The sequence below is a fragment of the Symphalangus syndactylus genome, chromosome 14 (genome assembly GCF_028878055.3).
Source record: "Symphalangus syndactylus isolate Jambi chromosome 14, NHGRI_mSymSyn1-v2.1_pri, whole genome shotgun sequence".
NCBI lineage: Eukaryota > Metazoa > Chordata > Mammalia > Primates > Hylobatidae > Symphalangus > Symphalangus syndactylus.
The window spans coordinates 7,969,793-7,987,974 of record NC_072436.2 but is presented as its reverse complement, the minus strand read 5'-3'; the positions used below and the strand labels follow the sequence as shown (position 1 = coordinate 7,987,974).

At 58.3% G+C, this 18,182-nt stretch overlaps 2 protein-coding genes across 15 annotated transcripts in view; one reads left to right on the top strand and one right to left on the bottom strand.

The window, feature by feature from the left end:
- Positions 1-18,182, bottom strand: part of B3GNTL1 (UDP-GlcNAc:betaGal beta-1,3-N-acetylglucosaminyltransferase like 1) — a 104,848-nt gene that overhangs the window by 12,341 nt on the left and 74,325 nt on the right. For 12 of the 14 annotated variants that reach the window (XM_063617158.1, XM_063617159.1, XM_063617164.1 and 9 more), the window contains 5 exons: positions 12,275-12,370; positions 5,153-5,277; positions 1,210-1,345; positions 1,032-1,100; positions 546-620 (listed from right to left, as the gene is read on the bottom strand). In XM_063617158.1, the coding sequence (XP_063473228.1) occupies positions 546-620; positions 1,032-1,100; positions 1,210-1,345; positions 5,153-5,277; positions 12,275-12,370 (501 nt within the window). The remainder of the gene's footprint in view (positions 1-545; positions 621-1,031; positions 1,101-1,209; positions 1,346-5,152; positions 5,278-12,274; positions 12,371-18,182) is intronic. The other 2 variants (XM_063617160.1, XM_063617161.1) reach the window with 1 other exon arrangement.
- Positions 1-18,182, top strand: part of LOC134732400 (uncharacterized) — a 132,893-nt gene that overhangs the window by 40,831 nt on the left and 73,880 nt on the right. The window lies entirely within an intron of this gene.

Here is an 18,182-nt window from a genome sequence, read left to right as displayed (position 1 = left end):
ATCCCAGAACTTAAAGTACAATTAAAAAAAAAAAAAAACTACTCAGCTCAGCCCCCCACAGCCAGCCTGGACTCCCCACACTTGGGGAAAAGGCTGCATTTGGAACCCGAGGTGCCCGTCACCTGCCCACCCTGGGCAAGGCTCGTTCACACTTGGGCTGAGGACATCCCCGGTGCAGCCACCTCAGTCCATGGAGCTGGAGGTCCTGGCCTTGGCCCCTCAGACATGGCACCGTAGGGCCTCGTGCTTTGCAAGTTTCTAACAAATGTTGGCTTTACGGGTATTTAAAGACAGAAGAGAGACCGGAATCCATCCCCCCCACACCCATGCAGGCCACCCTCCAGCTGCCTCCTGCCCCCAGAGCAGCGGCCATCACCCCACAGCTCGGTCTGTGGTGCTGTTGTGGACGGCCGTGGCACCTGTCCCCATGCCCACCATCGGCTGGGGTCTCATCCCAGGCCAGTCATTGCACAGCAGGGTGGGCTGTCCATGTGGCAGAGCCCAAGGCCCCCAAGGCCCCCCACGGCCAAGGGCCCCACACTCACCAGCTTCACGCAGATGACGAAGGGTGGCCGGGCGGCTCGGAAGTGCAGGATGGGGATTCGGGGCTTGGGTCTTTCCTGAGAGAGAGAGAGGCCGTCAGTCCTGCCCGAGCCTGGAGCTCATCCCCGGAGAGACGCGCTCGGGGTGCACACAGCCACCGAGTTGGCTCACACGGGAGCCAGGGCTTGGGCGGCAGATAATGTGCCAGGGTCAGGGACTGTGGCAGCTGTTCAGGGCAGGACCCCGGCTCTGGCCACCCCCGCCTGACACCCGACTGCAGAACTGACCAGGGTGGGCTACCCCAAGGCCCAGAACCACGAGGGACAGCGGGGTTCTCCCCCAAAGGACGGGGGCTGGGCTCCCTGGAGGCCCTGAGGAGCTGGCGCGACCCAGGTGGACTCTTCCAAGGGGGAAGGCTCTAGGCAGCTGTCCCTCAGCCCTAGAGCAGGTGGGTGACCCCAAGGGTGACCCCATGCGGCCCTGCACACCTGAGAGTCCTCGTGGCAGTAGAAGCCTTTCCTGATCTTGTTCTCGTCCACGTCACAGAATGCCACCACCTGGGGACAAGCACAGAAGGGCAGCTCTGGACAGGCCGGGGCCAGGGCCTGTGCTGTGGGACAGTACGGGGGCGGGGCAGGCAGTGTTGGAGGGTGGCAGGGTGCCCACCTTGCGCTGGCTGGTGGCGGTCAGGCTGCGGTACAGCCGGCGCCCCTGCTTGCCCGCGTTCCAGATGGTGAAGGCCGCCCAGTGGGGCAGGGCCCGCTCTTCCAGGAAGCGGACGCGGTGGGTCCAGATGGTCGTCCTGCGGTGGAGAAGAGGGTGACAGGCAGGCCGGAGGCCCCACAGATGCACACAGATGCCGACATACAGGGACATGATGTGTGCTCAGCTCACGTTGCCAGTGGAGTGGACACCTGGCCCAATGCCTAAGAGAGACTGGCTGTCCTACAGTCAGGCCACCTGCCCCAGCTGGATGTAGCCACATGCCTAGGTGGGGACCCGCCCCTTCCATCAGACCCCAACAGGTGGGGACAGATGAGAAGCTGTCACTTGAGAATCTACAAGGTTCTGGAAGGCAGAATTTCTGTAGGACGCAGAGGACTGGACTTGACCCCAGTCTTTTCCAAGAGAAACCTTTGTCCGTAAGGGCACATGCGACCATCCCATAAAATCACAGCGTTCACACTTGGGCACGACCTTCTGCCTCAGGGTCGCTGCCCCGAACCCTTCCACTCCCCTGGGAACCTGGTCTCTGTTCTTTCTGCCTCTGCTGTGATAAGCCGACCCCAGGTTGCTGCCCCGGGAGCAGGCTCCTTCCTATGACCTGCTGCTTTGCCCCATTGCTGCCTGGGCCCTTCCCAGTCCCACCCTCTCTCCTCCCGCCCCAGCCCCTCCCCACGTGCCCCATCGCTGTCGGCTCCCTGCCTGTGGGCGCCTCTCCCTGGACCCTGCTCCTGGGGCTGCCTGGGCTGACCCCGTCTCAAAGCCCCAGGAGCCGGAGGAGCCAGAAGCTCGAGGGGCAGGGGATGCAGAGGCCAACGGGGCCAGAACAGCCTGGGATGTGTACCAGATGCTGTCTTCCCCAACTGCTGCGATGCAGCCACGCTGAGTCCCTGTGCCCGGCAGACCCTGCCCTGGCTGAGTCCTGGGATGCCCTCCGCTCTGTCAAGCGAGAGCTGTGTCCATGGGAGCCTCCTCCGGGGTGGGGTCTGGGCCAGACACAACAATGCTGGCTGGTGACGGGCCTGCCCTGAGCAGGGCCCTCATGGGTTCAGCCTCGGGATTGGGGCAGGATTTGGCTGTTCTACGATTCTGCTGCTGCCTCCGCCTCCTGGGATAAACTTGTGACTCTCCCCCAACCCTGTGGCACCCCGTTTGCAGCAAAACCCCCACAGGCAATGGGATGGGGGGACATGGGGTCCCCTCTGTCAGCTCAGGGAGCTGCAGGGCTTAGGCACTGTCAGGGAGGTCCTGCCTGGAGTCTACCTTTTCCTCCCCCACCCTCTGCAGCCACCGCGGTAGTCCTGACCCTGCCTGGGACACACGGAGATGCCCGTCCCAGTCAGTGACTTGACACTGAAGCATGCGTGTGTGTGCACACTGGGGGTGTATGTGTGCACAGTGTGCATGTGTGTAGTGAGGGCATGTATGTGTGTACATGAGCACATGTGTACAGTGCATGCAGGTGTTCAGAGTACATGCCTGTATGTACTGTGTGGATGTGTACATGCATGTGCACACGTGTGTGCAGTGAGGGCCTGTGTATGCAGTGTGAGTACATGTATGCAGTGAGCGCACATGCCTGCATGTCGTGTGCGGATGTGTGTGCGTGAAGTGTGTATGCATGTGTATGAGTGCATGTGTGCAGTGAGCGTGGGTGCAGTGGGTACATGCATGTGTATACTTTCATGCACGCGTGTGTGTGCATGCTGTACGTGTGGTCTGTGTGCATGTGCGGTGTGTGTGTGTGTGTGTGAATCTGGGTGAGGACAGCTCCTTGTGTGTGTGCTCTGTGTGCATGTGCAGTGTGTGTGTGTGTATGTGTGTGTGTGAACCTCGGCGAAGACAGCTGTGCATGAACCTGGGCGAGGACAGCTCCTTGTGTGTGTGTGGTCTGTGTGCATGTGCAGTGTGTGCGTGTGGGTGTATGTGTGTGAGTGTGTGTGAACCTGGGCAAGGACAGCTGTGTGTGAACCTGGACGAGGACGGCTCCTGCAGACGGCTGCGGGGACTTCCCCACCAGGTGATGCAGCCTCGCCGGGTTTTGCCATCTTGTCCTTAGCAGCCCGGGTCTGTTGGGTGTCTCGGGGGGCGGGGGACAAGCCTGATCCTCCTCATCCACTGACATCAGCTCAGGGGCCCCATGGGGTTCACGTGAGAGGAAAGCAGTCAGGCTCCAGAAGAAAGCAGGCAGCCTCTGTGGCCGTGGGTGACACGCGAGGTTTGGGGAGCCTCTGACGCCGGCCTCCTCGCGGCCCCTTGTCTCCTGGGCTTTCCTAGGGGTCTCTGGTCTGAAAATGTTGGCCCATCGTAGGAAGATAAAATTTAGAAGCAGCCATGATGTCTGTATTTGGTTCATCTTCATTTTTCACATTTTAAAAAGTTCTTATTAGAGAGAACAGGCTCCCCAGGGCCCCCTATGCCTTTCTTTTGACATCCTCAGACGAAGCAGTGGCCCTGCCTCAGCACTGGGAAAGGTGGAAACCCAGTTTTTCCCAAAAGCACAAGTCAGCATTTCTGAAATGTTGCAAAGATGCTGAAGTGTCAGGGAAACGTCACCACATGAGGCAGCGGCCAAGGTGCCAGTGGGCATGAGAAGGAAGAGGAGCGTGGACGGGGGAGAAGGGAGGGGAGCGTGGACGCGGGAGAAGGGAGGGGAGCGTGGACGGGGGAGAAGGGAGGGGAGCGTGGACGCGGGAGAAGGGAGGGGAGCGTGGACGGGGGAGAAGGGAGGGGAGGGTGGACGGGGGAGAAGGGAGAGGAGTGTGGACGCGGGAGAGGGGAGGGGAGTGTGGACGCGGGAGAAGGGAGAGGAGTGTGGACGCGGGAGAAGGGAGAGGAGTGTGGACGCGGGAGAAGGGAGAGGAGTGTGGACGCGGGAGAAGGGAGAGGAGTGTGGACGCGGGAGAAGGGAGGGGAGTGTGGATGCGGGAGGCCCCAGCATGCAGGAGTGAGGATGATGCCCCCAATGGGGAAGCGCGTGGCCCTCCTGCCAACCCCCCAGCCCCACTCTGTGACCTTGGACCTTAGACCCCCTGGGGACCTGGGATCTTGCCGAGTCTCAACCCTGTCACGGCAGGCCCGGAACCATCGCGGCTCCCACACCCACACATGACCCTAGTTGGGGTCTTGAGACTCCAGGGGCCCTGAGTACCCGTAGGGGCCGACACGCAAGCCCCGGACAGTGGCCTGCGTTCCAACTTAACGCTGCGGCACGCAGCAGGCAGGTGGCCGAGACCTCTGTGTCCTCCCACTTCTAAGGAGGGAACTGTCTGCCTGGACCTAAGGAGGGAATTGTCCTCACAGTTCTAAGGAAGGAATCGTCCCGCTCGGATCTAAGGAAGGAATTCCAGATGCACATCGTTTCAGCCCAGCTCGCCTCACCCCTGCCACGGCTCCAACGCAGCCACACGGCACCCCCAGACCCAGGCCCACGTGGCCACGCCTGACAGTGACATGGAAGAGGGAGGTGGGCCCTGCAGCACTGGGCACGTCCTCACTGGGTGCTGCGATTTCCTGGCCGTGCCTCTGCCACCCTCCACGGCAGCTGCGCGCCCCAGGCCTGTGGTCCCAGCTGGACCCCACTCATGAGACTCCCGTTGGGTTAAAGGGAGCACAGGGTTTCAAAAGGACCCAGCACGTGGTCATTTTACCTCTCGGAACTAGGGAAGGACGTTTGGCCTTCACCCTGGTGGAAACGCCGCTTCGTGGACACTGAACCCTCCCCCCCAGGATGAGCTGTTTCCCCGTGTCCCACCAGACCCTGGGGCTCAAGGCAGAGCCTGACCACAGCCTCCGGGGTTGGCCCCACCAACCCTGGCCCTGACCTCGGGCGCCTCCCGCGTTCCTGGCCTCTCGGGCGTCCCGGGGCCGGGCGGGGCTGACTCACTCGAGGACGGCGTGCGTGGCCGCCTGTGGGTGGTAGCGATAGAGCAGGAGACTCTGGTCCACGCGGATGACGCTGCCGCCCTTCCTGAGGTGCTGGTAGAAGAACAGCAGGTCCTCCGGGACGCCCTGCAGGGCGGGAAAAGCAGAGGCATCACTGGGGGCCCGGAAACGCGTGCTGCCCCGGATGCACTGCACCTGCGCTCAGCCGGCCAACCAGGAACCGGTGGAAAGGATTTTGTGGCAAAGAAACCAGTTTAGAGGCTCAACAGGGAGGTGGGGCGGCGGCCACAACAGATGTGAGCAACTGAGCTTCTCAACACGGGGGAAAGGGGAAGGGAGGGGGGGCTGGTTCTTGGTTCTCCTCCAGATTCCATTTTGGGCAGCAAAGGTCTCAGGGCAAAGAGGAAGACAGGCAGCCGAGGAAAGGGGCTGGGCTGGGTCAGGGTCTTGCAGCCACGGCTCCTGGACGGCTGGTTCGGTCTCCGTCCTCGTCCTTTCCTGCCAGTGGCCGCAGCCCCACAAGCTCAAGGGATTCAAAGTGCTGACTGAGGGCAGAGGACACTGGTGCTGGGTGGGTGCGTGGGGCTGCGGGCAGGGGACCCCAGCAGTGGGGAGGCAGCCCCAGGCCTGTGCCAGCCCTGCTCACTTGTCCAAGCTCAGAAACGTGAACCTCAGCCCACGGGGCTGATCCGCGAACACTCCCTCCATGTCAGTGGGGACTCTGTTCCGGAACATTCTGCAGGCATTCCCACCAGACTTTTCTGTCCTGTGAGAACCTGGGCCCTCCTTCCCCCGGCCCATGATCCCAGTGGCCCCTGCCCTCTGCTTGCTCCTCTCCTGGGTGACCCCAATCCTCAGCCCAGAGCTGTGGCCGAGCCGTAGGTCCGTCTGGGGCCGGCGCTGGGCCTTGTGTGGAGCTGGGCCCCTGTTGCTTTCTTAAATTCAAACATAAAACTGGGGGAAGAGCAGGGCGTGGAGTCTGTTCTCCTCGTGGTTTTCTGCTGTGGCTCACCTGGGTCGGCTGCCCGGAGACACCTTTGCTCCAGGAAAGGGCGGGTTTTCCGAGAACCTAGCAGCAGGGCCAGTCTATCACCAAGACCAGCCTCTTCTCTCCTTGGCTGGCACACAAACTTCAAGTGCAGGTCAGTAAAGTCCCCAGACTATCACCGCCCGACCACTGGCCTGTTTGCTCCCAGGACAGACAGGCAGTGCTGTGGTTCCGCGTCCAACAAAAATGCATTATTTAACTCCGCCTCCCCAGGGCAATCCCTTTTACAAAAACCACGATGACATGGAAAGATTTGTAAGAAGATGCTGAGTCAAAGAACAGACCTCAAAATCATGTGTACAGCCCTGCTAAAAGTTTATCCACCATAAGATAAAGACAAAGGAATCACAAGCCCACGTGCTGTCTCACACGGGTGATTTAGGGTGGAGGTTCTCGAGGTGCTGGTGGACACGGACCCTCACACGGGTGATTTAGGGTGGAGGTTCTCGAGGTGCTGGTGGACACGGACCCTCATATGGGTGATTTATGTATTTTCTCTAATTTTGTGTGTTTTTCAAAGGCAGCTCTAAAGAGCATTGGAACTCTCAACACGTTATAGGTTTAAGAAGAGAAAAAAGGTTTCTCTCTTCCTATCACCAGGAATAGCCCAACCCTTGGGCTTTTGTTATTTTCTGGCAGTAAAGTGAGAATTTAGGCAACAGCTTCTCCTGGGTGGTGCCTCTGCCCCAGGAGGAGGGAGGCGCCTTCAGAGGGTCTGTCCCATTTTTCTCTGCCCTCCCTGATTGCTGCTGCTGAGACCTGAGAGGCCTGAAATGGCCTCATTCCTTCTCCAGGCTTTTCCCAATCAGCCTCCAGGTGCCTGGACTGCCCTGTGGTGTGCAGGGCCCCTGGCGGGGCGCAGGGAGAGGGGGAGGGGTCACAACCCAGAAAGGCATCAGGGAAGATGCAGAGCGGAGGAAGTGTGGTCGCCCAGCCCCAATCTGCTCACAGAACCATCCTCGGGCAGCCTTTGGGGATGGAGCACACGGAACTGCCTGGAGGAAAAAAGCACGAGCTAAAGCCACTCCCAGGAAGGCCGGGCCAGAGGCTCTGGAGACTCGGATCCTGAGAGGCAAAAGGGAGCCAAATCAGGGACGCGCTTCCTTCCCCAGGGCTCGTCCCCAGCGCCACCCGCCCTTCCCCAGGGCCCGTCCCCAGCGCCACCCGCCCTTCCCCAGGGCCCGTCCCCAGCGCCACCCGCCCTTTCCCAGGGCTCGTCCCCAGCGCCACCCGCCCTTCCCCAGGGCTTGTCCCCAGCGCCACCCGCCCTCCTCCAGAGCCCCGTCCCCAGCGCCACCCGCCCTTCTCCAGACCCCCATCCCCAGTGCCACCCGCCCTTCTCCAGAGCCCCGTCCCCAGCGCCACCCACCCTTCTCCAGAGCCCAGTCCCCAGCGCCACCCGCCTTTCCCTAGGGCCCGTCCCCAGCGCGAACCTCCAGGAGGAAGCAGCAGTCACCCCGAGGGGACAGAAGGGGGAGAGCTCGAGCCAGGGCCCAGCGATCGGAGCCCGCGGAACGCAGGGACATGAAGTCCAGCAGAGAAAACTAAAAACTGGAAACACTTCCATGGATAAAAATTCAGCCTGTCCCTCTACAATAGCAACAAACCCCAAACCAGGAAACAGAGACCCCTGTAAATAACCCACCAAGATAAATTCCACACCCTCCACCAGTGTTTCAGGCTACGGGGTGGGATGTGCGGGGAGGTGGCGGAGACCCATCTTGAATCAGAAATTCAAGGACTAAGTGCAAAACTGGACCCTAACGGGGTGGGTCTAAATAGAGCATTGAAGAAAGTGCATTAGTGCTTGGCTAGGGCTGGCAGGTGGCAGATGAGGTGCGCCCCGGGGTGCAGGAAGTGTTTTTTAGGGGATGACAACGTTCTAACGTTAGATGGTAGTGGTGATTGGTGATTGTACAGCCCTATAAATTTGCTAAAAAAAAAAACAACATTGAATTGCACATTTTAACAGGTGAATTGTATGGCATGTGAATTATACCTTAATAGAGCTTTTATATAAAATTGGGTCGATTAAACTAAAAAAAGAAATTTTAAGAAGAGACAAAATTGGTTGGGTGTGGTGGCTCATGCCTTTAATCTCAGCACTTTGGAAGGCTGAGGTGGGGGCGTGGATTGCTTGAGCCCAGGAGTTTGAGACCAGCCTGGGCAACATGTCAAAACCAGTCTCTACCAATAATAGGAAAAAAGTAGCCAGGCGTGGTGGTGTGCACCTGTAGTCTCAGCTACTTGGGAGGCTGAGGTACAAGGATTGCTTGAACCTGGGAGGCAGAGGTTGTAGTGAGCTGAGTTGAGCCACTGCACTCCAGCCTCAGCAGCAGGAAAAAAAAAAGGAACAAAATATATGAAAAATGAAGACTAAATTAGAAAATCCTTAAGAGAAAACAGATTTCAATTAAAAATGTAATAAGGGACACTGAAGAAAGGAAAATAGAAATTATATAATGAAGGAAGTGAGAAGGGTTACGAAGACTAAGAAAATCTAACCAATATAGAACTGGAGTCTTTAAAACACAAAAAACAATAGACATAGCTAGTATTTAAAACTGCAATCCAAGAAAAATTTCCAGAAATGAAAGCAGATCTGTTTCTACACATTGAAAAGTGCCATCAGGTCAACTGAAGGCAGATCCTGGTGAAACTATTAGACTTCAGCAATAAAAAATCATTCTCAGAGTCTCCAGGCAAAAAGATCACATAACTTAAAAAGGCAAGATTCATCACACACCGGGATTCTCAACACGATCACACGAAGTGGCGGCGGAACAGCGCGTGAACCAAGAACTTCCCGCACGGCCAGAGGCTTCCTCTAGCCTCAGGCTCCAGGAACACAGTTCTGACGAGCGCGGCCTCACGGAGATCTGTGGCTCCAGCCACACGGGGACCAGATGCCCCCGGCCAGAGCCGCGATGGTGGACGCCGGATGCGATTGCAGGTGGGAGAATACAGAGATCGGGACAAGGGGAAAAGACTAGTATATGAATGTTCATCCGACCTAAGTAGAGACAGTGTAACAAAAAATGGGGGGAGGGGCCGGGCGGTGGCTCACGCCTGTCATCCCAGCTACTCAGGAGGCTGAGGCAGGAGAATCGCTTGAACCTGAGAGGCAGAGGCTGCAGTGGGCCGAAATCGCGCCATTGCACTCCAGCCTGGGAGACAAGAGTGAAACTCCGTCTCAAAGAAAAAAAAAAGAAAAAAGTCAATAACACCAAGGTCTGGCGAGGGGCTGGTGAGGAGTTTGAGGGACGGGAGCTTCTCATGCAGACAGCGGGGGCGGGTGGGGGCCCAATGGCGGCACCCGGGACCTGTCCTCGCTTGCGCCCAACCCTGGGAACGTGCCCCATAGACGGGAAAACATCTGAAGTGTGGCTTCCTGTGGCAATGATAAGCTTCCTTCAGGCCAGACCTGCCCTCAGAAACCTGTTTTTACTTTGTTTTGTTTTGTTAGAAACAGGGTTTCCCGGTGCTGCCCAGGTTGGTCCTGAACTCCTGGCCTCAACCGATCCTCCTGCCTTTGCCTCTTGAGCTCGTGGGACTACAGGCATGAGCCACTGTGTCTGGCTATAAACCTGTTTTGAACCAAGAAAACATCAGGTTTGTTTCTTCTTCAAGGGCCTGTGATGGTTGCCCACAGGGGACCCCCCCACCCACCAAAGCTGGGTGTCTTCAGGCGCCGCCACGCCCACCTCCAGATCTCAGAGTCGCCTGCACCCCTCCCACCCTGCCTCTGCGAATGCAGAAGTGGATGCGCTTTCCAGTCAAGACTCTCCCCATCTTGCGTGTTTCAGCTCGTGGTGACTGTTTCTGCAGCCCCCTGGGCCCTGGCTTGGCCTCTGAGTCTGGCTGCCTCAGGGTCTGCACCACCCATGTCCACCTTATCAGTCCCCTGCTGTTCTGGTCACCTGCCCTTCAGCTGCTCCACCCGGAGGCCCGCAGGGAGATGGCTGAGGATCAGCCCCAAACTGAGCTTCTGGCTCTCAGGGGGACTTGTGACTTCTGCTTGACTCATTTCTCTGGGGAAGACTTGGCAGAAGCCAAGGAAACACTATCCATCCCCGTCTTGGTGGCCGACACTGCTGTCATCCCTGTCACCTGAGGCCTCCTCAGGCCCCAAAGCCCTCACTTGCTCCAGCTGTGGCCCCATCACAGCTCTAATCCCTGAGCCCCAGGCCCTGATCCCTGGCCCTGATCCCTGATCCCTGGCCCTGACCCCTGGCCCTGATCCCTGACCCCTGGCCCTGATCCCTGACCCCTGACCCTGACCCCTGGCCCTGATCCGTGATCCCTGGCCCTGATCCCTGATCCCTGATCCCTGGTCCTGATCCCTGATCCCTGGCCCTGATCCCTGGTCCTGATCCCTGGTCCTGATCCCTGATCCCTGGCCCCTGACCCCTGGCCCCTGACCCCTGGCCCCTGACCCTGACCCCTGGCCCCTGGCCCTGATCTCTGGTCTCAGGACAAAGGGAGGGATGGGCTTTTCCTTTCCTCTAGGAGCGCCTCCTCCAGGCCAAGGCCTGATGCACTCCTGCATCCTGAAGCTGCTCAGCCACGGTTTAAGGATGATAAGATCCTTAAATCAGGCTAGACGCGGTGGCTCCTGCCTGTGATCCCAGTGCTTTGGGAGGCTGAGGTGAGCGGATCACTCGAGGTCAGGAGTTTGAGACCAGCTGGCCAACATGGTGAAACCCTGTCTCTACTAAAAATACAAAAATTAGCCAGCGTGGTGGCGCACTCAGAGCCTGAGGCAGGAGGAATGCTTGAACCCAGGAGGCGGAGGCTGCAGTGAGCTAACACCACTGCACTCCAGCCTGGGAGACAGAGCGAGACTCCGTCTCAAAAAAATATATATATATATACATATATATACATACACACACACACACTTAAATCAATCAGTGTTTCCCCTGAAACATCTTCTGTTAACCATTTCCCACACAGCTTCCTGCAGAATAGGAACAGAGGGTTCTTGGGCTTGGACCCAGCGATGGCCACGCTTTCTGGCAGCTCCCACTTGGAGCTATACCCACCACTGTCGGTGTCCCAGAGATTAATTATGGGGGAGCTGCAGGCTGAGAGGCTGCGCCACCCTGGAAAACACAGCTCTGCCCCATCTCCGCCCCAGAGGCCTGGACCACGAGGAAGCACCCAGGCCAGGGTCCGATGTGGTGGGGCAGTGGGGACCCTGGTGTGGCCAGGCCCGCGTGAGGCTCCACGTCGCCCCTGTGAGCTGCTGAATGCCTGACCCTGTTGTCCCAATGAGGACGCCAAGGCTCAGAGCGGGACGGACAAACTTGGTCCCGGTCACAAGAGTAGGAGGTGGAGGCTAGAATTTAGTCACTGACCTGGGGTCTCTTGACCCCCAGGAACACTGTGACGGACCCACCACCAGTCTCTGTGTGCCCAAGCATGGCCGGCTCTCTGTGGGTGACACCCCAGCCCTGGGCTCCTCAGTCCCTGCACGGAGGCAGAAGCTAAAGCCGGCCCCATCTGGACATGGATGCTTTCAGGCTCACCCCTGATGGGGAGGACGGGGACACAGATGCCTGCAGGTGCACCCTGATGGGGAGGACAGGGACGTGGACCCCTGCAGGCACACCCCAGAGGGGAGGATGGTGACACAGATGCCTGCAGGTGCATCCCCATGGGGGGGAGGGACGGGGACACGGACGCCTGAAGGTGCACCCCCACGGGGGGGGATGGGCTCCCCTTCTCCCTCTGTTGTCCCAGAGACAGCTCCGCCAACAGCTTCTGTGTCCTGTGCTTTCCCACACACAGATTTTAAACCAGGATGCAGTAACCTGGAGCCGGTGTAGGTCAGGTGCAGATGCCTGGGGCACCCACAGCCTTCACGTAGAAACCCCATGCTTTCAGCAAAACAACTAAGATGCTGGCGGGTGCCAGGCGGGACACCGGGAGGACCCTCAGGCAGGGGTTTCCTAAATCTCCAGAGCCCCGGAGGCACGGCAGGGCAGAGGGTGGCCAGTGTGCGGGGCCCACACACACAGGACAGAGCCCCAAGCCTGGGGGAGGGACCTGATTCCCGCCTTCGGCCCTTACCTGACCTCCCTCGTCAAAGGGGCCCACGTGGGAGAACCAGGCTCGCGAGCAGAACCAGGTGGGCATGATCACCGTGGGGCCGTTCGAGGTGAAAACCTAGAGGCAATTAACGTTGACAGAGTTAGCTTGTCACAAACAACCTGCAGTTTATTTCCACAAAGTGTCACAAGAAAGTGACAGACGAATCCGTGTCCCTTCTCCACAGGGACAGGGCCTCAAGGGGCTTCACCACGGGGCCGACGTGTCCCTTCTCCACAGGGTCAGGGCCTCAAGGGGCTTCGTGACGGGGCCGACGTGTCCCTTCTCCACGCTGCAATCATCCCTCACTGTATGTAGCCTTGACCTCCTCAAGCAATCCTCCTATCTCAGCCTCCCAGGTTGCTGAGACCACAGGTGTGTGCCACCACACCTGGCTAATTTTTACTTTTTTTTTTTTTTTTCTTTTTTTTGTAGAGATGGGGTCTCACTCTGTTGCTCAGGCTGATCTCAAACTCCCGGCCTCAAGCGATCCTCCCAAGCAGCTAGGACTATAGGCGCACACCACCATGCCTGGCTATTTTCTTACATTTACTTTGTAGAGATGGGTCTCACTATGCTGCTCAGCCTGTTCTTAAACTCTCGGCCTCAAGCGATCCTCCCAGCTCAGCCCCAAAGTGCTGGGATTAAGGTGTGAGCCATCATGCCTGGCTCAACGGCAGATTCTAAAACGTATATAGAAACACAAAGGACCTAGAAGAGCCAAAACAATTTTGAAAACCATGAACAAAGTTAGAGAAGTTTCATGACCATATTTCAAGATTTCCTACAAAGCTATGGTAATCAAGGTTGATTGGTATCAGCTTATGGGCAGACGCAGACAAACGGAACAGAACAGAGACCAGAAGCAGAGCCGCCTGGCTAGGGTTTGATGTTTGCTGCAGACGTCAGGGGCGTCAGTGGTGGAAATGAGAGATGGCACTGATGTCCTTACAAACAATGGCTCTCAACCCTCGCCTCAGGCAGAGCTTGCAGTGAGCCAAGATTGTCACTGCACTATAGCCTGGGTAACAAAGTGAGACTCCGTCTCAGAAAACAAAAAAAAAAGAAAAGAAAATTTATTTTGTTTTGTTTTGTTTTGAGATAGAGTCTCGCTCTGTCACCCAGGCTGGAGTGCAGTGGCTCGATCTCGGCTCACTGCAAGCTCTGCCTCCTGCATTCAAGCGATTCTTGTGCCTCAGCCATCCGAGTAGCTGGGACTACAGGTATGCACCACCACGCCTGGCTGATTTTTGTATTTTTAGTAGAGACAGGGTTTCGCTGTGTTGCCCAGGCTGATCTTGAACTTCTGGCCTCAAGTGACCCACATGCCTCAGCCTCCCAAAGTGCTGGGATTACAGGCGTGAGCCACTGCCCCAGCCTAAATAAAAATTTTAAAGCCCAGCGTGGTGGTGCACGCGCCAGTGGTCCCAGCACGGAGGCTGAAGTGGGAATTTGAGCCTCGCCAGGAGTTTGAGGCTACAGTGTGCTTACACCTGTCAACAGCCACTGCACCCCAGCCAGGGCAACATAGCAAGACCCCATCTTCTAAATTTTTTTTTTTTGATACAGAGTCTTGCTGTTACCCAGGCTGGAGTACAGTGGCGTGATCACAGCTCACTGCAGCCTCAACCTCCCCTGTTCAAGCGCTCCTCCTGCCTCAGCCTCCCGAGAAGATGGGACTACAGGTGTGGACCAGCACACCTTGCTAAGTTTTGTATTTTTTGTTGAGATGGGGTCTCACCATATCACCTAGGCTGGTCTTGAACTCCTGAGCTCAAGTGATCCGCCCGCCTCGGCCTCCCAAAGTTGTGGGACTTTGGGCGTGAGTCACCCACCGTGCCTGGCCAAAAATTTTTTAAAAAAATCTTTGCTACCACGAAGGAAACTCTCGGAATGAACGTTTTAAAGTGAAATAACGCAGTTCTATGGGATAATTTCGAGCATCCTACGTTTTGCACATGAAAGCTTTGGTGCTTCTGCGTTGTGACAGGAGGGTGCCTGCCATGCAGGGTGTCCCCTGGGACATCAGGAAGAGCCCCGAGGGGGTCCTGGAAGCCAGGCCAGCCAAGGCCACAGCACCTGGTGCCAGTTCCAGGCAGGGGGCTTGGCACACCCGTGAATACCACACGGGCCCCGAGGCCCCGAGAGGCTGCAGTTTCCAGCAAATGTGAAACATCTGCCCGGACAAATACAGCCTTCCCTCAACCATCAGAAAAACAGATTTCACGATGACAAAGCAACCATTTAGCTTCCTGTTTTCAACTTTTGCTTTTGCTGAAAAATCCAGAGGCATTTTCTGGCAGGTTTACTCTGCAGCCAGACACCTGGAGCTTCCGCCGTCTGCACGGTGGTGAGGCCGACCTGAGAAAACAAACGCAGGTCCGCCGCACCCAGTGTGGCCGCGACGCGAGGCCTCTGCACACTGTGGCTGTGCCCTGGTCACATGTGGCCGAAGCCCCTGAGCTGTGGCAGGTCCTCCGAGGTGGGCTGTGAGTGTGAAATACACATGGCATTCTGGAGACTTGGTATAGAAAAAAGAATGTAAAATGTCACTGATAGGACATGTGGCTCACGGTTCTGGCTGGGGGAATGTCCAAGACTGGGCAGCTGCCTTTGTGGGGGGCCTCGGGCTGCTTTAACCCAGGGGGGAGAGCGGAAGGGCAGTGGTGTATGCAGAGGGCATATGTGGCAAGGGAGGACGCAGGAGAGAAACCGAGGCAGCCGGGTCTGTTCCCCAGCTCGGCGTCGTGGGACGCAGTGCGTTCCTGTGAGGGCTCACTCAGCGCGGCAGGAGGTATTCATCTGTGCACAAGGGGTCCCCTCGAGACCCCAGCCCCTCCCACACGGCCACGCTGGGGGTCAAATTTCAACGTTTCACGGGGGACAAACCATATCCAAACCACGGCAATTATATCCAGGCCGAACTGTGCTCACGGTACGTTTCTATTGGACAGAACTACGCGTCTGTCTGCAAAACAGCTCAATGCATTCTTTAGTGACAACGGCCCAGAAACGAGCATAAGGACGTGCACAGACGCCGTGAGGACGGAGCAGGGACACGGGCTCCGCCGGCTCCAGGAAGGGGCTCAGTCAGCAGAGAGCACTAGAGGCTGCACCTGAACCGTCAGGCGCCTGAACCTCCAAGCACGGGCAAGTGCTGGGGTGGGGGCAGCTCCATGGCAGCGACTGGGGCCAGCCATGCGCCGTCTCCTCCCTGGGGCCTCCGAGTGGGAAACCAAGGCGGGGACCAGCAGAAACAAAGGCTGGGAAGGAGGCGTGGGGGCTACTGTGCTGACCACACCACACCACAGGGGCCAGAAGGACCCGGGGCTGTGGGCGGGAGGAAGGGGCTGGAGAGTTCTGGAACGCTTCCCTGAAGGAGGGGGCCCTTGTGTCATGCACAGCAGGGAGCTCTGATGACTTCGTGTGCTCCCGCGGCTGCCAGCTTGGGCAGGGCCATGTGCACAGCCTTGGGGCCACCGCCGACTCACAAGCCCAGGCCTGGGGCTCACACGGGACAGAAAATGGAAGCACAGACACCGTACCGAGACCAAAGGAACCGAAAGGAGAAAAGGGCAAATCCACAATGGAAGCTGGAGACGCCCTGGTGGTCTGTTAACAGCAGGACAAGTAGACACAAAGCAAATAATGACCCTGAAGATTTAAAACACCTGCGACCATCTGTGGGTTTTCTTTTTTTTTTTTTGAGATGGAGTCTCGCTCTGTCGCCCAGGCTGGAGTGCAGTGGCGCGATCTCGGCTCACTGCAAGCTCCGCCTCCCGGGTTCACGCCATTCTCCTGCCTCAGCCTCTCTGAGTAGCTGGGACTACAGGCGCCACCACCACGCCCGACTAATTTTTTTTTTTTTTTTTGTATTTTCAGTAGAGACGGGGTTTCACCATGTTGGTCAGGCTGGTCTCGATCTCCTGACCTCGTGATCCGCCCGCCTCGGCCTCCCAAAGTGCTGGGATTACAAGCGTGAGCCACCACGCCCGGCCATCTGTGGGGTTTTCAATTTCATGATTGATAATTGATTAGAACGAGGTAAAATCGCTGAGCTACGAAGGACAAACTTTTAAGGAAAAGAAACAGTGAGATACGGAACTGATGACATTTCAGTCTTTCGTATAGACCAGGTCGGTTTTCACGGCCTTCCCGGGCAGCCGTGCTCCTGGGAATGGAAAAGGAAATGAAAGCTTTTTCCAGCAGCAGCACGTGAGGCCCGGGCAGGATTGGAGGCCGGCTCTCACCTGGCACCTGGTCCTTGGGTGTCGCCGAGGCGGGCGGGGCGGGGCGGACTCAGCCTCTTCCTGCTCCTGGGACACAGGAGGGAACCTGGTGGAACCGAAGCGTACACACAGGAACCACACGCTGAGTTCGGAGCCGGCTAAGAAGTTACCTGTGTGTCGTCGTGCCACGCCTCAAACGAGCGGGCACAGAGCAGCCAGCACCCTTGAATCTTACCAACAGTCGGACTGGGAACCAGAGAGGTGGCCCGAAGGGGACGGAGCGCAGGGGCCCTCAGGCAGCGGCCCCACAATGGCACTGGGGCCGCTAAGAGATGCCTCAGGATTCAACTCCTCTCCCGTGTGGACAGGAGAGAGTGGCAGAGACCCAGGTGGGCCCCGCGTACCTGTGTGTTCCCACCCTGCCTGCCACTGACGAGCAAGCAGCCCAGCCCCTTGCCCCGTGGGGCGCGTTCCCCGTGGGTCAGGAGGCGTCGTGGACCAGCACTCCATGCTCCGTGGGCGACTGCCACTGCAGTGCTGTTTCTGCCCCTCGAGGTGCCTGGTTCTCCTGCCCCTTGGGCCTCTCTGCCTCCAGTCTCAGCTGGTTCCAGGCTGTCCTCTACGGAGCTGGCAGAAGGTCCCACTTCCACTCTCCTGGTCCTCCCTGGGTCCTCATCAACCCTCAGCACCAAGCGTGGGGCCCCACAGGTTTGGGGAACGCAGTGCTGACTGAGGTCGCCTGGGTGGCCAGCGCTGACAAGCTGATCCTGGACACTGTGCGTGACAACCACACAGGCCCCCTGAGGTGAAGGACGAGCTCAGCTGAACCCTGGCCACCCCGCGCAGAGGCCCATGGCCCAGAGGTGGCTCCGTTTCAGCAGAACACAGCTGCCCTCAGGAGCTGCCCGCAAAGGAGCTGCCCGCAAAGGAGCCAGCAGATTCAGGTGTGGTGGAGTCAGGGCAGACTTGGTGCCTCCCCCAGCGGTCAGGCAGAGCTGCGTCCCCTCGTGAGGGACAGGAGTGAGGCAGGAGGCTGCCTGCTGCCCATTCCCATCCTGATCGTATTTGCGGAGTGAGCTCAGGCTGTAAATGACCCTCTGACTGCTTGTGTGTGTGGATCCACCCAGGGTCTAAACCGCACATTCACACCCCACAGCGGTGTTGACCCACATCAAGGCTGAGGGTGTGGGGGCCACGTTCCCTTCTAGTCTGAACTGGACCCTGGGGGTGAGCTGGGTTCCCCCACAGCTTGGAACAGCGGCAGGAGGCACAGGCAGGCTGGAAACCAGTGTCTGCACGGCGCAGACAGGCACAGGTGGAAGCAGGCAAAGAACGTGGGGCTGGGACAGAGCCTGACTCCATCCTCCCAGGGACCAGAGGCCACTTACGGGGAACCAGGGCCCCAGGACAGAGCCTGACTCCATCGTCCTGGGGACCAGAGGCCACTTATGGAGAACCAGGGCCCAGGGACAGAGCCTGACTCCATCGTCCTAGGGACCAGAGGCCACTTACGGGGAACCAGGGCCCAGGGACAGAGCCTGACTCCATCCTCCCAGGGGCCGGAGGCCACCGTCAGGGAGCCGTGGCCCCAGGCAGGGAGGCCGGAAGACAGTCCTGCTGACCCGCAGTGCCCACCTCGAAGGCCACGGCAGGGGAGAAAC